Source organism: Macrobrachium rosenbergii, chromosome 47 (assembly GCF_040412425.1).
Source record: "Macrobrachium rosenbergii isolate ZJJX-2024 chromosome 47, ASM4041242v1, whole genome shotgun sequence".
Classification (NCBI taxonomy): Eukaryota; Metazoa; Arthropoda; class Malacostraca; order Decapoda; family Palaemonidae; genus Macrobrachium; species Macrobrachium rosenbergii.
In genome coordinates, this window is record NC_089787.1 from 16,842,942 (window position 1) to 16,861,035 (window position 18,094).

At 38.2% G+C, this 18,094-nt stretch overlaps 1 protein-coding gene across 4 annotated transcripts; it reads left to right on the plus strand.

Moving 5' to 3' along the window:
• Positions 1-6,357: 6,357 nt before the first annotated feature.
• LOC136830553 (uncharacterized) lies at positions 6,358-18,094 on the plus strand. 4 transcript variants are annotated; one of them, XM_067090066.1, is made up of 4 exons: positions 6,358-6,527; positions 16,538-16,717; positions 17,266-17,465; positions 17,838-18,094. In XM_067090066.1, exons 2-4 carry the CDS (start codon positions 16,538-16,540, stop codon positions 17,980-17,982), a joined length of 525 nt encoding a protein of 174 aa, XP_066946167.1. In that variant the 5' UTR covers positions 6,358-6,527; the 3' UTR covers positions 17,983-18,094. The 4 variants fall into 4 exon arrangements, with proteins under 4 accessions (XP_066946167.1, XP_066946163.1, XP_066946164.1 ...); XM_067090062.1 differs by lacking the exons at positions 16,538-16,717; positions 17,266-17,465; positions 17,838-18,094 and adding exons at positions 8,522-8,701; positions 9,238-9,437; positions 9,817-10,640 and having other exon boundaries at positions 6,372-6,527; XM_067090063.1 differs by lacking the exons at positions 16,538-16,717; positions 17,266-17,465; positions 17,838-18,094 and adding exons at positions 8,506-8,701; positions 9,238-9,437; positions 9,817-10,640 and having other exon boundaries at positions 6,391-6,527.

Below are 18,094 nucleotides of genomic sequence, written 5' to 3' on the forward strand. Positions count from 1 at the left end.
TTCTTCACAGTCTAGACACGCTGCCATATAAACCCCCCCTCTGATCTCTTCCCCCTCTACCGACTTTTTGTTTCTAACTATTTTATTCCTAATGGTGTTTTTGTAGCTGCCTATCAATTTGAAATTATTTAGCTTCCTGTTGATGGGTGCAATAGAGTTGTTGTCCGGGACTGTAATTATTTTCTTTCCTACCAAATGTTCCTTTTCTATCCTTTCCCTCTCCCCAAAATAGTTTTTCCTTGCTTTGATATGTGCCCACCCCACCAATACTTAGGGTAGCCTAATCGCCTAAAACTCTCCCTCAGGTAATCCAACTCTTCGTCTAAAAATTCAGGACTGCAAATCCTATAAGCCCTGATGGCCAACCCTGTCATTAATCCTATTTTTATTTCTTTCCTATGACTGGAGAACCTATGTATGTATGAATTGTGTGTGTCTTCTTCCTATATACCTTGAATTTTAAATTCTCCCCTACCCTCTTGACCAGGACATCCAAGAAAGGAATTTCTCCTCCTTCTCTTCTTCTAATGTAAACTTGATGTGTTCATTTAGTTTATTTATGTTTTCTAAAAACTTATGTAGATCTTCCCTGTCTCCCTTGTAAATGATCAAGATGTCATCCACGTATCTTACCCATTTTACGATATTTAAGTTCCCTTTATTTACTTTGCCCACCTCTTCCTTTTCAAACCATTCCATAAAGATATTAGCTAGAATTGGTGAAAGACTTGAACCCATGGCCACGCCATTTTTTTGTATATAATGGTTTTCACCCCACTTGAAAACATTAACGCTGAGGGCCGCTGTTAGCATTTTTATTAAAACGTCATGACCTATGTCGCATGTATAGACCCCCTCCTCCATATTCTTTTTTATTATTTCCATCGTCGTCTTTACTGGTACGTTAGTGAACAGGGAAGTTACATCCAAACTTGCAAATTTGCAGTCTTTTACGTTAATTTTGGATAATTCGTCTATCAGGTTCATGTTATGTTTTAAATGCCCTTCGGATACTAAGCCTACCCATTTCCCCATTATATTGGAAAGAAATTTCTCCAGCCTCCTCTGCGGTGATCTCGTCGATGCCACGATCGGTCTTAGCGGGCACCCTTCCTTGTGGATCTTAGGGTAGGGGAGAATTTAAAATTCAAGGTATATAGGAAGAAGACACACACCAATTCATACATACATAGGTTCTCCAGTCATAGGAAAGAAATAAAAATAGGATTAATGACAGGGTTGGCCATCAGGGCTTATAGGATTTGCAGTCCCGAATTTTTAGACGAAGAGTTGGATTACCTGAGGAGAGTTTTAGGCGATTAGGCTACCCTAAGTATTGGTGGGAGTGGGCACATATCAAAGCAAGGGAAAAACTATTTTGGGGAGAGGAAAGGATAGAAAAGGAACATTTGGTAGGAAAGAAAATAATTACAGTCCCGGGCAACAACTCTATTGCACCCATCAACAGGAAGCTAAATAATTTCAAATTGATAGGCAGCTACAAAAAACACCATTAGGAATAAAATAGTTAGAAACAAAAGTCGGTAGAGGGGGAAGAGATCAGGGGGGGGTTTATATGGCAGCGTGTCTAGACTGTGAAGAAGGGTACTATGGCGAAACTGGCAAATCATGTAAAGAGCGAAGCAAACAACATCTGCAGAACATAAGGCATTATAATCAGACGTCGGCAGTTGCCAAACACTGTTGGGAAAATGATCACAGAATAGACTGGGAAAATATGAGTTTTCTGTACAGGAACACCAACAAAACATCTAGACTGGTTGTAGAGAACGCCTTCATAACTTGCGCCAACAACACGATGGCAGGGAACACCGGAAACGGCTTTGAAGACAGCATATCTAGAAAAATCGTATACTCCACAGTAGCAAGGAAACGAAGAAAAACGTAAGAGAAAGCACGGAAAACGGTCACCTAGGAGGAAGGATCAGAGAAAGACCAAGGTCAAGAGGGGTGGAGGTCACACAGGAAGAGCTAGGCGATTATAGGATTAATAAAATTACCCAGCACACAGATATAAATACAGCCGGACTACGCGTCTGCTCATTGTACGGATACTTGATAATGTGGACTGTTTGTCCAAGAAAGCTTGTAACTTTTTGAATAAAAAACTCCATTAGATACCATCCAGTTTGAATGAGGTCCTTTTAGTAATTCTACTAATGCACAGAACAATTGTGTATGTGATAAAGTTAATATATATATATATATATATATATATATATATATATATATATATATATATATATATATATATATATATATATATATATATATATATATATATATATATATTGTCACGATGCATACCAAGTGCCTGGTTATTACACAGCTAATATCAAAATTCAAAACTTTATCTCACTTTAGCCAGATACCGGAACTCTCATAAGAATAGGAATTACGACTGAGTACTCTAAAGGTAACAGTGATCCCTTAAAAAAATTATTAATTACTTGAAAAAATCAAAGTAAGTTTATCAAGACTAGTATGAGGTATCCACTATTAAAAGGGAAGCATACTAGAATAAAAGGGCATCACTCCATCACACAACTTTAAGGGGATCGGCCGCCTAAAAAAACCCAATAATCTTTAAAAAATTCAATTTGCTGAAAAAAATTCTATGGCTTCGTATAGGGTTCAAGAATGTGTCCACGAAATATTATGCTAAAATTTGCCGTATTTCTCTAGTTATGGCCTAAAATGTAACAATAACTATATACCCATAAAACACCAGTAGCGCAAATGATTTAGTCTGGTATAGTTTTTTGCGATATATATTACGAAAACTTCCTTTGAAATGAAATGTATAATGTCAATAATATCCTACTCGGCACCTTTTTAGTTATTCCTAGCCATGACAACGCACACGTCATACCATGACGCCGACTGTGGCCGAGAGTTGCCTATAAACTTCCAAGCTAGAAGGACACGTTTTCATGCTCGCTAGCCTTGACTGAACTCTGTATTTTCTGTGGTGTTTTTGTTTTTTCGCCGTGCCTAAAAGGTCCAAGAGTTCACTTCATGCTTCTAGAATGCGGAAAAGCCAAGTGGAAAAGTCCAGGCGAGAAGTAGAAGAAAGAGTTCAAGAAATTAGTGCCATGGAGGGGAATGGAGCGACGGAGAGAGAGAGAGCTGTCGCCCATCAAACAGCGCAGGCAGCGATCTCTGCTGACCAGAGACCAACCACATCCACCCCTAAACGCCTCTTTATTTGTTCGTCACTACCAAAGGGCAAAGATATTTTAGAAAAAGAAAGCAGTAGCTCGGAGGCTGATATTATAGGCGATCCTGAAAATAAAATGATCATAATAAGTGAAGCAAGACTTGATGAATTACTTGAATCACGAATCCCTAATTGTGAATGAAAAGTAATTCCCAGGATCCATTTGGCAAGGGATGGATTCGAGACACTAATAAAAAGTGTAGGCAACTATGATACCCTAGAGTAATACCTTGCAGCAAGATCAGACAGGGGACCAGGAACCTAAAATTTATAAGAATGTGTCTTAGGCACATAAATAATCAATTAATATTCTTATTTATAATCATTTTGCATTAATTAATACCTAAAAATAAAAATTAAAACCATAGAATTAATTGTAACACAGTCTTTGAAGTCCCTTTTACTTTTTTTATGTAACTAAAACTTTGAAGGCCCGTTTCTCAAAACATAAGTTTTTCACCTTCAAAATGTATCTCCTCCCTTAGTATTGGACCAATCTAAATGAAATTTCATATATAATATGAGGAAACATGGTGGATTAATTAAAAGCCGGGGATTTTTAATATTTTGAGTTTCTGATTTTTGGCAATTTTTTTTCTGTAATTTTTCCGGGAAAATTTCATTAAAAAAATAAAAATTCATATCTCGAAAAATAATTGAAAAATCAAAAATTCCCGGCTTTGTATCGAAGGCCCATATGTGTTTTATACGTGGTTCAAATCTCATCCCTTAAAACCAAAAAGCAAAGGAGGAGATGCATTTTGAAAATGGCCATTTTTGGCCGAAAATTGCTCTGGCGTCACAAAACCTAAGGTCACTGAACAAAAATTTTTTCCCCAGAAGTTCCACACAATATCCTTTAACAAACCCCCTATATATCAACAACCTGTCGTTAAAAAAGTCGGAAACCGGCCGATCCCCTTAACTGTTTCCCTGGTGTTAATTCACTTTAGCAAAACTAAAAGAATAAAACATGTTTATCACTTTGCCTTATGCACACACAATTAATCCTGTTCACTGGTGGTCAATTAATGAAACACTGTTTTTTTTTAAATATTAAATACAAAAATGCATTTTTAAATTTAAAATTTATAATTAGAATTCACAATCTGAAAAATTTACTATTACTTGAAAATAACACAAAAATTAATTAATTCTTGAATTAAATTATGAAACAAAACTAATTCACAAACACTTTAATTTATCAGGAATTTAAATTAATCAAGCAAAATTTAAACTATCAAGAATCACTTAAGATTTGACAAGAAAATCTTAATAAATGAAAAATTAAATCAAGTATGCAATGTTAAATTACCAAGAAATATTTAAAATGCTACGTAAATAAATTTTACATCACAAACGTAAAAAATGTGAAAATATGAAGAGATTGCAAACAGAAAAACACACCAAAATACACATAAGATTTGTCAATAACAATTTCACTAAGGCAAAATTTCGTTAACTTATTATACCATGGTACTAATAAGTAAAATTCACGTTACTTTACACAAACTTGTGAAAATCTCTGTAAAATCCCCTTGCAGCTGCGCTAATTTCACAAAACACACTTTTTTTACCAGGCGCCGTTACAAATTAAATAATTTTACTAGATTCAGATCTCAAAAGTTAGTACTAATATCAGTGACTACAAATATACTGCGTTAATTAATAACTTCTCTCTTTTGAGGAGAGAGAGAGAGAGAGAGAGAGAGAGAGAGAGAGAGAGAGAGAGAGAGAGAGAGAGAATATACCAGAGAGATCGGTCTCAAAATAAGAATGAAACAGACTTTACAATTCCAGTAGCATATGAAACAATTACATGACGTCATTAAGGCATTTTGGGTACGAAACACAAGAGAAAAGTTCTAGAAGGAAGGTGACGTCACTCCAGCAAAACATTTTGGATGCAGCCTTACAAAACATGACATAACTGGTCACGACATGTTACTCTTTCTCTCAAAGTGGGCATAAGTGACTCGAGCAATGCACGTAACAATGCAAAATCACTCGTGTTATTCTCGTACGGGACAAATCTTTTCCAGAAACCTCTACACGACCCAAACATACAGCAATCAGGTAATTATGATTGATATGTTTTATAAAAAGACGAAAAACTGAGTTGATTTCCTGAACGAATAGGCAATGGTTATTCCAAACTGTCCTCACGTTAACCCAAAACAAAGCGCTCTCTCTCATCTCAACTGATGACAGTTGAAATGAAGCAAGTTCTCACTAGGACACACGTGTTCCTTTTACTACGTTGCTACTAAAATTGTATTACCAATTCTAAATTACGCTGTTAAGTCATCTAAAGCATTAATTCTTTTGAGATCTGTTGTGTTATTTCAATAATTACAATTATTACACATAATACATGATAAATAAAAGAGTAAATATATCAAAATTATAGGAGGATATAAGTATTACAAGGCAGCATCATGAATATATATATATATATATATATATATATATATATATATATATATATATATATATATATATATATATATATATATATATATATATATATAATATGGTGTGTGTATGTGTGTGTATGTGTGTGTGAGTGTGTGTGTTTGTGTCTCCGTCTGTGTGTACACATGTCTTTTCACATGGCTGTTTTAATTTTTCCAGCATGAAATATGCATCATCTGGCTTATTACAATTTCGTGTTTCCAAAAATATTCTAGTATTTACATTCGTAATTCTATACAAAAGGTCCGCATCAGTATTTGGTGTTTGTTTGATGTGTTGGGTTGTGCCCTTAAGGGGTTCAGGGGGCGAAGCCCCCCGCTAGGCCTAGGTATATATACGGCGCCCTAGGTTAGGTTAGGTGGTTGTGTTGTGTTACTGTACATATTAAGGGGTTTTGTATTATTTTAGTAAGGTCAAACACCAAATATTGATCATCGTACGGTTACAATTTTTTTAAAAAATTACCTTTATTTTTGTACAGATAACACAAGTCAAGCTAAGATTAGCTGCATAATAATTTCTTGTTATGAATCTTTAAAAAAAAGATCAGGACAAATGAAGACACTCCTGATAACAGATGAACGCCACTCTCTAAGCCAGAAGGCGCCACCACTAACTCCCGGAATTGACTCGAAAATCCTTGTTCTAAGCCTTTGTTTGTTTACAGCCAGATACTACGTATGTAGTCACAGACTCAGGTCTTGAGTCTCTTGTACAAAGTTGTGGTAGAGCCTAACAAGGAGTAAAAAAATCACGTTGTATTGTAGTAGTTTGAGCTGGGAAAATAATAAAACACGAATTTCTATGAAAGGTAAGTGTCCGTTGCTGTGTTGATTTCTGAGTTTTATTCTCTTGTTAAAAATGGTAAACAGTCATTGGCTTCGGTATCAGACGTTGTCCTTTATAGCTAGTTGTTGACATAAATGAACGCGAAAAGGATCATGTCAAGATTAGCGAATCCACTCGCAATAGGGTTCGCTATTCTTTACAAGAAGATTATTGGGTTCGTTATTCTTTACATGGGAATAATGGGGCCTTATGGCGTCAGCGTCCCCTTAATCTAAGAGAAAAAAGTAAGACTGCAGTTGTGACTAAATAAATCAGCCGGAATTCTGCCTCCACTCGAAGACCTGCATTCATTCATTCCTGCATATCGACGAATTATACGGAATATGACTGGACTGCCTAAGGTCGAGGCAGCGCTTATTATTTTATTTCAGTTAATCTACGAATTTCATGCTGTCAAGCCGAGCACTGGGGCAATTTTCAGTAATAAGATAGTTAAGAGGGAATTCAAGAGGTTGGACAGCAATCTTGAAGAAAAGAATTTTGTAGGTACCGGTCGAGCCGAATGCACGCTGTGCATCACTGGCGGCACTAACCCCGTACTGGGCTTCATATTTTAAACCTAATTTATGGTGAACTAAGTACTTAAAACTGTTTAAGCTTTTTTTTTTTATTAAGAAGTAAACTCGAGTAGCAACTTAGGCTTATCCAGTAGGATGAATTAAATCCTGATTCCGCTTCTTTCCTCGTGATTCCCAGTAATCGTCAAAACGAAAGGTAAAAGTTGCGTAAATTAAGATTTTAATACAAAATTCTCGAGGTAAAAGTATTAGGTATTCCTGAATCATTGTTGACTGTTCAAACTTGCGTACATCTGCGCTCGCAAGGCACCACATACGAATTTAAGATTGCTCGTTCGCGCGTATAATACTGAAGCATCTGTTCTCTAACTTATATCAACTTGGATTATCAGGGTTTTCTTGGGGACTAAGTCTCTCTTCATGGTGGAATTTCGTCACTACATTGTTTAAGGTAAAAGGTGAAGTTAAGCTTTGCTACAAAATACCCTCTGGTTGTTAGAGGCAGTGATTTGAAGGCTGCATAAAAGTCTAATTTCTAAGCAAGCCAAACTTAAAAGTTCAGCAGTAGTGATAATTAGATGCATGAGGCCTCATGACTAATGGGTTTTAAGTTCATGTTAATGACAATACACTCGCGTTTATGATAAAATGATCAAGGCCTTCTGGGACAACGGTAAATTGGCTTTAGAAGATAAGTTCAATCTGATGAAGCTGTCACATCTAGCTCTGAACTTGACAAATTAAATCTTTGGTCAATCATTCTGGTAAACCAAAATGAGGAATGGAATGGAATATAAAATTCAGGCCAAATGCCAAGCTCTGGGACCTATGAGGTCAAACAGTGCTTAAAGGGAAATTGATAGTACAAAGATTAAAATGCAATAGGAGGAAGCCCTCGCAGTTTAGGAGAGGGTGGAAAGTAATACAGAACAAAGAGAATATGGGAGGAGATACAGTAAAAGGAATGAAGGGAGTTGCATCTAGGGCCGAAGGGACGCTACAAAGAACCTTAGATAATGCCTGCACCCCAAAGGAGGGCAGTGCCGTCAGTGAACCTCATGCGGTGCACTCTAGGCTTTACTAAATCTTTCCTTTTACTATATCCCCATCCATATTATTTTCTTCCATCTTTCTTTCCACCCTCTCCTAACAATTGTTTGATAGTGCAACAGAGGTTTTCCTCCTGCCACACCTTTCAAACCTTTTTACCCTCAATTTCCCTTTCAGTGCTGAATAACTTATGTCCCCTTCGTATGTCCCAGCGCTTGGCCCTTGGCGTCAGTTCCATATTCCATTCCTTAAATAATGCCAACAGTGCATCGCATGAGGTACCCTGACGACACTAACTCCCTAAGGGGAAACCAGAACTAATGACATCGAGAATATCTTGACTCCAGCGTGAATGAATAAAATCCAGTGTAGGTCATTTGATTTCCAGATGACCTTCTCTTTGAGGATGCTGCCGCTGATGGTGATCGGGTCTGTGGTGACGGCGCCTGACAACACCAATAAATTTTCCAGTGACTTCTCCAGCTCTCATCCTGGACACCCACAAGATGGAAGCCTCGTGGACTCTGATGAACACTTAACGTGGGAACTTGTTGGTGAATTTGTTCAGGTAAATAGTGTGCAAAAGTCTGTTGCATTCCGAAGTAGCACAAACTTCAAGTAGTTCTCTCTCTCTCTCTCTCTCTCTCTCTCTCTCTCTCTCTCTCTCTCTCTCTCTCTCTCTCTCTCTTAGTTAATTGTGGTCTGTAGAAATTCCCATCAGTTTGAAGTATGAAGAATGAAAAGCAGGTTGCTGAAGTTCTGGCGGGTGGAGCTGTGGAGGGAAAGATGAAATTCAACTCCAATCACTTGGATGGGTCCGCCTTGTAGTAAAAAAATAAAACACACTTCGGTGATATTGGTGGTCGTAACAAGTGTTTCTTACGATTGTCCAGCGTTTGCTAAAGATTAATTCTCCACCTACAGGCATTTACTGTTTTCAACCCGTTACTGATATGTATGATATGTATGATTACTAACTTTTCTGATCATTTCTGCAATTTTGCGGACGCACCCTTAAAGGACCTTATAAACAATTAAAAGACTTCATTAACACTTAAAACCGGATAGCCTGAACAGCTTTAACTCGAAAGACTTCCTTAACAGGACTTCGATAACATCACGGCAGTAGAAGATCCCGAGGAGGTCCTACAAGACGCAGGGGATCCTCCAATGCTTTCCGAAGATTTGTGTCCGGCCCTTCTCATGAAACTGCAGAAAAATCCCAAGGCCCTGGATGACCTGAAACTGGACCATCCTCATAATTTGACTCATGTTGTTAAATATTCAAGATGCATCAGATCAAGGTAGGTGAAGGATCTTCCAAAATGGGAATAATCTTACACATGCGCGCAAGTGAAGCGCAGGTGCAATCCGGATAGGCCACCAGGGTACTAAGTGCTTGGACAGAGCTAAAGTTAGCGGGAAGAATGTCAAACAGAAATGCGAATGAATAAATAATTATGTAGTGTTCAAAGAAGTGCAGAAGTACCATTTCTTGATGGCAAACGTTTCCCTGGTTTAAAATCTGAATAATCAGAAAAACTGTCAAAATTAAATTGCATAACCCTATACTGAATGGAGGTCTTGACCAAAGATGATCAGTCCATCAGTATCCCAGTGGCACTGAATTTAGATTTATCATTCGTATTATCTTGAAATTTAACCTAATATTTCCAATTTCAGATGGAATATCAAAACAGTGTGTCGGGAACCCTACGTCAGGTACAGGTCCTACAGATTTTGTTGCCCGCCTTCGCAAAACACGCCTATCCTGTCGAAGAGCGGGAGCCTCATCAAATGCAGATGCCCTACATACGAAGGAGAGTAACGAGGCAAAGACCTTGTAATGTTAAGAGCCACTAATTGATTAATGAATGATTGAAAGTGTTGGTTGTTTATAACCATTAAAGAAAATATAAGAGACTGCTTTAGGTTCTGAATTAATGAGTTTTTGTTGATTCACTTTCATACTGGGATGATTTTTGTGACAAATTCCTAGTTCGGTCTGTAGGCATCACTAAAGGCTGTTTGCTGCGTTCCCTCGGCACTCATATGCACCCACTCTTTAGCCTCTTACTTGACCTCCGTTCTACTTCCTTTCTTCAACAGTGCTGTCCAACCACTCTACTCCCTCTTGTCATTGTCTGAAACGCTGGATGGCTGAAAATGCATCAGTGCTTGCTTTATAACAAATTTCATATATAAATAAGAAAACCTAGTGCTTTGATTATATACCCATTTTGACTAAAATGCCATTTGATTGTAGTTTGGAATATCGGTGTGAAAGCAAATTATTTCATATCCTTGACTTTGGGAACATGAGAAATACATGTCCATGTAAATGACTGGTCAAGAACTTAACAAGACTTGAAGGAGAAACACCTCTGTAACCTATTTATGTGTAAATATTTCTGCTTTGTGTATAATTATTTTGGTTATTTTAAGCAAGTGGAGAAAATGAACCGTATTACTTTGAATTTAAATTAGAATATACACAAACTTGTGTACCGTACAGTTTTCTTTCTTGCCTTAAATGAAACAAGCAATCATACGTAGGTTGGTATCTGATGGTGCGTATGATCGATTTATAAAGCAATCTTAAGGCGGGCTGGTTGTTGTTTATATCAGAAACGGCACGAGGAGAATTCATGAGATAAATGTTACTCTCTTAGTATGAAAAGTACACATTACGCTAAGGCATGCAGAGTAATGCATAAAGGCTTGCATTTCCGTAACAGAAGGAAAACTTTCCCGAAACTCAAAACGCGATCTAAAATTATATAACCTTCTCCGGTTTTCCAACTGCAACTACATCACGACGGCTAATTGATGAACAACCTGTTTATCGACAACTTTTTTCAAGATAAAGTTTAGGTAATTTCATTACCACTGAATAATGTAAAGTTTGAGAGAACATAGATCAGAATGCTAAGGTGGATTATGGGAATATCGCTGCTTGAGAGATTGGAAAATGATGAAATAAGAATAAGAGCAGGCTTAGTATAGATAACAGAGGTGTTAAGAGAGTCACAATTGAGATGGTATGGGCATATGTTAAGGATGGGAGACGAGCAGGGAGTGAAGAGGGCTTGGGAAGAACCTGTGAGAGGAAGAAGATCGAGAGGGAGACAGAGAATTAGATGGCGAGATAAAGTGAAGGAAGATATGGAGAGAGAGAAGAGGTTTGGTGGAGGATGATGCCTTTGACAAGAAGGCAGCGGAGGAGAAGGCGCATCAGGCAACCGACCCTTAATGTAGGGATAACGGTGGAAAGAAGAAGACTGTAGGTTAAGTGTGCTTTTCTTTAACATGACTTTCTTCAAGGGGCTGGTTTCAGTGGCATAGATTAATTCCTGACCTGACCTAGTAGTCCTAACTCTCAGAATCCTGACTTAGTAGCCCTGACTCAAAGATTCCTGAGCTAGTAATCCTGACTCTAAGAATCCTGACCTAGTAGTCCTGGCTCTAAGAATCCTGATATTGTAGTCCTGTATCTAAGAATCCTGACCTAATAGTCCTGACTCTAAGAATACTGACTTAGAAGCCCTGAGTCTAAGAATCCTGACCTAGTAGTCCTGGCTCTAAGAATCCTGACCTAGTAGTCCTGACTCTAAGAATCCTGACCTAATAGTCCTGACTCTAAGAATCCTGACCTAGTAGCCCTGACTCTGAAAATCCTGACCTAATACTCCTGACTCTAAGAAATCCTGACTGAGGCCTGACTCTAAGAATCCTGACCTAGTAGTCCTCATCCTGACTCTATGAAATCCTGAGTCCTGAATCTAAGAATCCTGACCCAGTAGTCCTGGCTCTAATAATCCTGATCTTGTAGTCCTAACTAAGAATCCTGACCTAGTAGTCTTGGCTCTAAGAATCCTAACCTAGTAGTCCTGACTAAGAATCCTGACCTAGTAGTCTTGGCTCTAAGAATCCTGATCTTGTAGTCTTGACTCTAAGAATCCTGACTTAGTCCTGACTCTAAGAATCCTGTACTAGTGGTCCTGGCTCTAAGAATCCTGACTTAGTAATCCTGATCTAAGAATCCTGACCTAGTGGTTTTGACTCTAAGAATCCTGACTCAGTAGCCCTGATTTTAAGAATCCTGACTTAGTATTCTTAACTCAAGGAATCCTTACCTAGTAATCTTGACTATAAGAATCCTGACCTAGTAGTCCTGACTTAGTAGTCCTGACTCTAAGAATCCTGCCTTAGTAGTCTGACTCTTAGAATCCTGACTAAGAAAGCCAGTTGCATCCCACTACAGTCGACCAACAATTAGTTACATAATCCACTGTATAGGTCAACAAATAAAATAATAGGTTTTTAGCGAGCTCATGTCGCCCATACTCATCCGCTCCAGGATTCTAACGGCAATCATTCAGTCTGGGAGCTGAAAAGCGTATCACTGAGAGAGAGAGAGAGAGAGAGAGAGAGAGAGAGAGAGAGAGAGAGAGATCAAGTACCTAAATCTCACCTCAACATAAACAGCACCTTGCTGCTTCTAAGCCAATAACCATTGCAGCTCATCATCTTTAAACCGTCAGTAATAGAAAATATGTTTTATATGCCATCTTTTCGCCTTCCGCTATTACCATGACAATGAGAGGATAACGTGGACACGTTTTTATACTCATGTAATGAGATATGAGAACAATGGTTGCTTGAGTAGAGTCCACTGATCTAATGGAATAGAAGAGAAAACACGATTTGGTCACTCAGCGCTGAAAGGAAAATTGAGAGAAAGGTTACAAAGGTGTAACGGGAGGAAAACCTCCCAATTGCACTATGAAATGATTGTTAGAAGTAGTAAGATGGAAAAGAGAGAATATGAAAGGAGGTACAATAAAAGGAATGAAAGGGGTAGCAGCTAGGTGCATCTAGTTGCAAGGTCAAATTGCTAATTATTTTATCAATATATACAAATATTCCGTGTTAAAAGTGAAATATCTTACGAAGCACTTAATTACATCCCTAGGGTAATTCCGTTGTCAAGTGGGTCTTTGACAACGGATAAATTCTCGAACTACCAGTGTCATGAACTCATATCTTACTATTCTGCGAATGATCATCATGGAATTTACTTTTACAAAAATGAAAATACGATTGATGATTTCTAATTGATGTTTCGTTAGGTCAAAAGTGGATGGTAATTTTAAATACTGAACGAGATCCATAAAACAATTGGTTTAACTTCAGTAACTTGTTTCACACCCTCACCGCATTGCTATTATTGTTATTATTATATTATTAAAGCAGTCTAACCAGACCACTGAGCTGACCTTCAGCTCTCATAGGGCAGGCCCGAAGGATTAGATTAAAATAGCAGGTCTAGGCTGGAGGCCAAGCACTAGAACCCAATAGGTCGTTCACCATATTGTTAGAAGTGTTGACTAAGACGCAACAAAATCAGACTTATCTGATTATATAATCACATGGTTATACAACATTAATAAAATGAGTCCCTGATGTCATTATAAAGGTGTTATAAAAGGTCTATATAGTATTGTTTAATAATACCAACGAAGTTGACAGAAAATAAACGAAACCATATTTCAGTCTCTCTCTCCCATCATATCTAAGTAAAGAATTTATCGGCGTGCAACCATATCTACCACAGATACAAAGACCATCAGGCAAGAGAAATTTCCATCTAGGAATAAAAAAAATTAAAAATATGAGTGATGCACTGGACATATTTATTCCTTTATACATCGGGTTGTCTATTTTTCCCCAAACCTTCCGTATCATATCAATGGCTATCATAATTGCCTTTATGAGATTATATTTATAGGTCTTGAAATAAAATGATGGATTATGTAAATCGAAAGCGTATTTCCATTCAAATAATTATGTTCTGAAATTGACCCCAAATATCTACTATGAATAAAGTTGGACTTCAGCAAACGCTGCCACACCCGAATGTACCGAACGTTGACGATGTATAGTTAATTAGGACTGAATATGATTGTTACCATTGCATAATAATTTCTTGTTATGAATCTTTAAAAAAGATTAGGACAAATGAAGACCCTCCTGATAATAAATGAACGCCACTCTGCAAGCCAGAAGGCGCCACCACTAACTCCGGGAATTGTGACTCGAAAATCCTTGTTCTAATCCTTTGTTTGTTTACAAAGAGATATTACGTATTTAGTCACAAAATCAGGTTTTGAGTTTCTGGTACAAAGCTGTGGTATAACAAAGTGTAACAAAAAATCACGTTGTATTGTGGTAGTTTCAGCTGGGAGAAATAAAATACGAATATTTATGAAAGGTAAGTGTTCGTTGAGTGGTATTGTCTTGTTAAAAAGCTTAGTCATTGGCTTCGATGTCAGCCGTCGACATAAATGAACGAGAGAATATATTGGACATTCATCGGTGAAGTTTACATTAACTATTAAGATATAAATCAAAGCGCATTAATAATAATAATGTGGCTTCTACTTCAATCATACCTCGATTCCAGGATGATTTACACCGTTAAGGAAAAGAGGCATCCGGCGCTTTCTAGTATAATAAAGGTTGCTTCAAGTATCTTTCTGAAATACGTCTCTTGGCTAATCACGAAAGTGATGGCAGCAGAACGATGTAATTTGCGTGGTGGCCGGTAATAAAGTCACAGGAAAAAAGTCACAATTTTGGCTAGGAAAAAAAGTCACAGGAAAAAAAGTCGAATCAATTTATGATGGCAGGCAATAAAGTCAAAGGGGAAAAAATTCATAATATTTCTTGGGGTTCATTATCTTTATGATATTGACAGTCTTTTGTTTATATTTCTACCGTCATCCCCAACGGGCTTGTACTGAACACGCCGCAAAGGTGACTTTTTTCCTGTGACTTTTTTCTTGTGCCCTTTTTCCTGTGACTTTTTTCTGTAATTTTTTCCTGTGACTTTTCTCTGTGACTTTTTTTCCTGTGAGTTTTTACCTGGATTCAATTTGCATAAATGGTATTAGCTCGTGACTTGAGATCATGGCTTTGCTTATCCGTTTGCACTTTCTCTTGCAGAAGAATCTTTTCCCAAGTTTATAAAAGGTTGGTCTTAAGACTTTGTACCCACAACTTTTCTTTCGTTAGAAGGCAGTTATCTTCAGCACTTGTGTAATCTCTGAGCATTTAGGATTATAAGCATTATGCTTTCTGTGACGTTAGGCTGTGCTTTTATTTCATTGGTTGTACAATAAGTGGTAAAAATTTGAAACAAATCAAGATTGCTTGTTCGCGCGTATTATATAATGCTGAAGCATCTGTTCTCTCACTTATATCAACTTGGATTATCAGGGTTTTCTTGGGGACTAAGTCTCTCTTCAAGGTGGAATTTCGTCACTACATTGTTTACAAGGCAAAAGGTGAAGTTAAGCATTTTGCTACAAAATACCCTCTGGTTGTTAGAGGCAGTGATTTGAAGGCTGCTACGCAAAAAGTTTGATTTATAAATAAGCCAAACTTATTAGTTCAACAGTAGTGATAACTAGATGTATGGGGTCTCATGATTGATGGGTTTTAAGTTCATGTTAATGACAATAAACTCACGTTTAGGAGAAAAAATGATCAAGGCCTTCTGGGACAACGGTAAACTGGCTTTTGAAGATGGAATTCATTCTGATGAAGCTGTCACATCTAGACCCGGACTTGCCAAATTAAATCTTTGATCAATCATTCTGGTAAACCTAAATGAGGAATGGAATGGAATATACAATTCAGGCCAAAGGCCAAACTCTGGAACCTATAAGGTCATGCAGTGCTCAAAGGGAAATTGACGGTACGAAGATTTTAAAGTCGCAACAGGAGGACGCCCTCGCAGTTGCACTGTGAAGCTGTTTTTAGGAGGGAGGAAAGTAATATGGAAGAAAGAGAATATGTGCGGAGGTCCAGTAAAAGGAATGAAAGGAGTTGCATCTAGGGCCGAAAGGACGCTACAAAGAACTTTGGATAATGCCTACATCCTAAAGGGGGGGCAATGCCGTCAGTGCACCTCATGCGATGTACTGTAGGCATTACTAAATCTTCTTTATAACGGCCCTTCGTCCCCCAACGGCAACCCTTTTCTTTCCTTTCACTATACCTCCATCCATATGATTTTTCTTCCATCTTTCTTTCAGCCCTCTCCTAACAATTGTTTCATAGTGCAACTGCTTTGAGGTTTTCCTCCTGTCACACCTTTCAAACTTTTTTACCTCAATTTCCCTTTAAGTGCTGAATAACTTACGTTCCCTTCAAACGTTCCAGCGCGTGGCTTTGGCGTCAGTTCCATATTCCATTCCTTAAATAACGCCAACAGTGCATCGCATGAGGTACACTGACGACACTAACCGCTCACGGGGAAACCAGAACGATTGACATCGAGAATATCTTGACTCCAGCGTGAATGAATAAAACCCAGTGTAGGTCATTTGATTTCCAGATGACCTTCTCTTTGAGGATGCTGCCGCTGATGGTGATCGGATCTGTGGTGACTGCGCCTGACAACACCAGTGAGTTTTCCAGTGACTTCTCCAGCTCTCTTCCTGCACACCCACAAGACGGAAACCTCATGGACTCTGATGAACACTTAACGTGGGAACTTGTTGGTGAATTTGTTCAGGTAAATTCTGTGCAAAAGTCTGTTGCATTCCGAAGTAGCACAAACTTAAAGTAGCTCTCTCTCTCTCTCTCTCTCTCTCTCTCTCTCTCTCTCTCTCTCTCTCTCTCTCTCTCTCTCTCTTAGTGAATTGTGGTCTGTAGAAATTCCCATCAGTCTGAAGTATGACGAATGGACAGTAGGTTGCTGAGGTTTTGGAGAGAGGGGTGTGGAGGGAAAGATGAAATTCAACTCTAATCATTTGGATCCGTCCACATTGCAGTAAAAGAATTAAAGCACACGTCGGCGATTTATCGCACACACATCACGAATATATTGAATGATATTGGTAGCCGTAACCACAGTTTCTTACGATTGTCCAGCGTTTGCCAAAGATCAGTTCCCCACCTACAGTCACTGACTTGTTTTCAACCCGTTTGTGATATGTGTGTAACTGATTGCTAACTTTTCTGGGCACACCCTTAAAGGACCTTATAAACAATTAAAAGACTTCCTTAACACTTAAAACCGAATAACCTGAACAGCTTTAACCCGAAAGACTTCCTCAACAGGACTTCGATAACATCACAGCAGTAGAAGATCCCGAGGAGGTCCTACAAGACGCAGGGGATCCTCCAATGCTTTCCGAAGATTTGTGTCCGGCCCTTCTCATGAAACTGGAGAAGAATCCCAAGGCCCTGGATGACCTGAAACTGGACCATCCGCTTAATTTGACTCGTGTTGTCAAATATTCAAGCTGCTTCAGATCAAGGTAGGTGAAGGATCTTCCAAAATGGGAATAATCGTACGCATGCGCGCAAGTGGAGCGCAGTTATAATCCGGATAGGCCACCAGAGTACTAAATGCTTGGACAGAGCTAAAGTTAGCAGAAAGAATGTTAAACAGAAATGCGATTGAATAAACAATTATTATATACTGTAGTGTTCAAAGAAATGCAGTAGTAACAGTTCTTGACGGCAAACCTTTCCCTGAATAATCATAAAAACTCAAAAATAAATTGCCTAACCCTTACTGAATGGAGATCTTGACCAAAGGTGATCAGTCCATCAGTATCCCAGTGGCACTGAATTTAGATTTGTCATTCGTATTATCTTGAAATTTAACCTAATATTTCCACTTTCAGATGGAATGTCAAAACAGTGTGTCCGGAAGCCCACGTCAGGTACAGGTCCTACATATTTTGTTGCCAGCCTTCGCAAAACACGCCCATCCTGTCGAAGAGCGAGAGCTTCATCAAATGTAAATGCCCTGTATACGAAGATGAGTAACGAGGCAAAGACCTCGTTATGTTAACAGTCACTAATTGATTAATGAATGAGTGAAAGTGTTGGTCGTCGATAACCATCAAAGAAAATAGAAGAGACTGCTTTAGGTTCAGAA

Excerpts from the sequence above, each read along its gene's own strand:
- LOC136830553 (XM_067090066.1), top strand. The coding sequence starts at position 16,538 with ATGACCTTCTCTTTGAGGATGCTGCCGCTGATGGTGATCGGATCTGTG. Across the intron at positions 16,718-17,265 it reads TTGTTGGTGAATTTGTTCAG|GACTTCGATAACATCACAGC; the intron begins GTAAATTCTGTG and ends CTTCCTCAACAG. Across the intron at positions 17,466-17,837 it reads TCAAGCTGCTTCAGATCAAG|ATGGAATGTCAAAACAGTGT; the intron begins GTAGGTGAAGGA and ends TTCCACTTTCAG.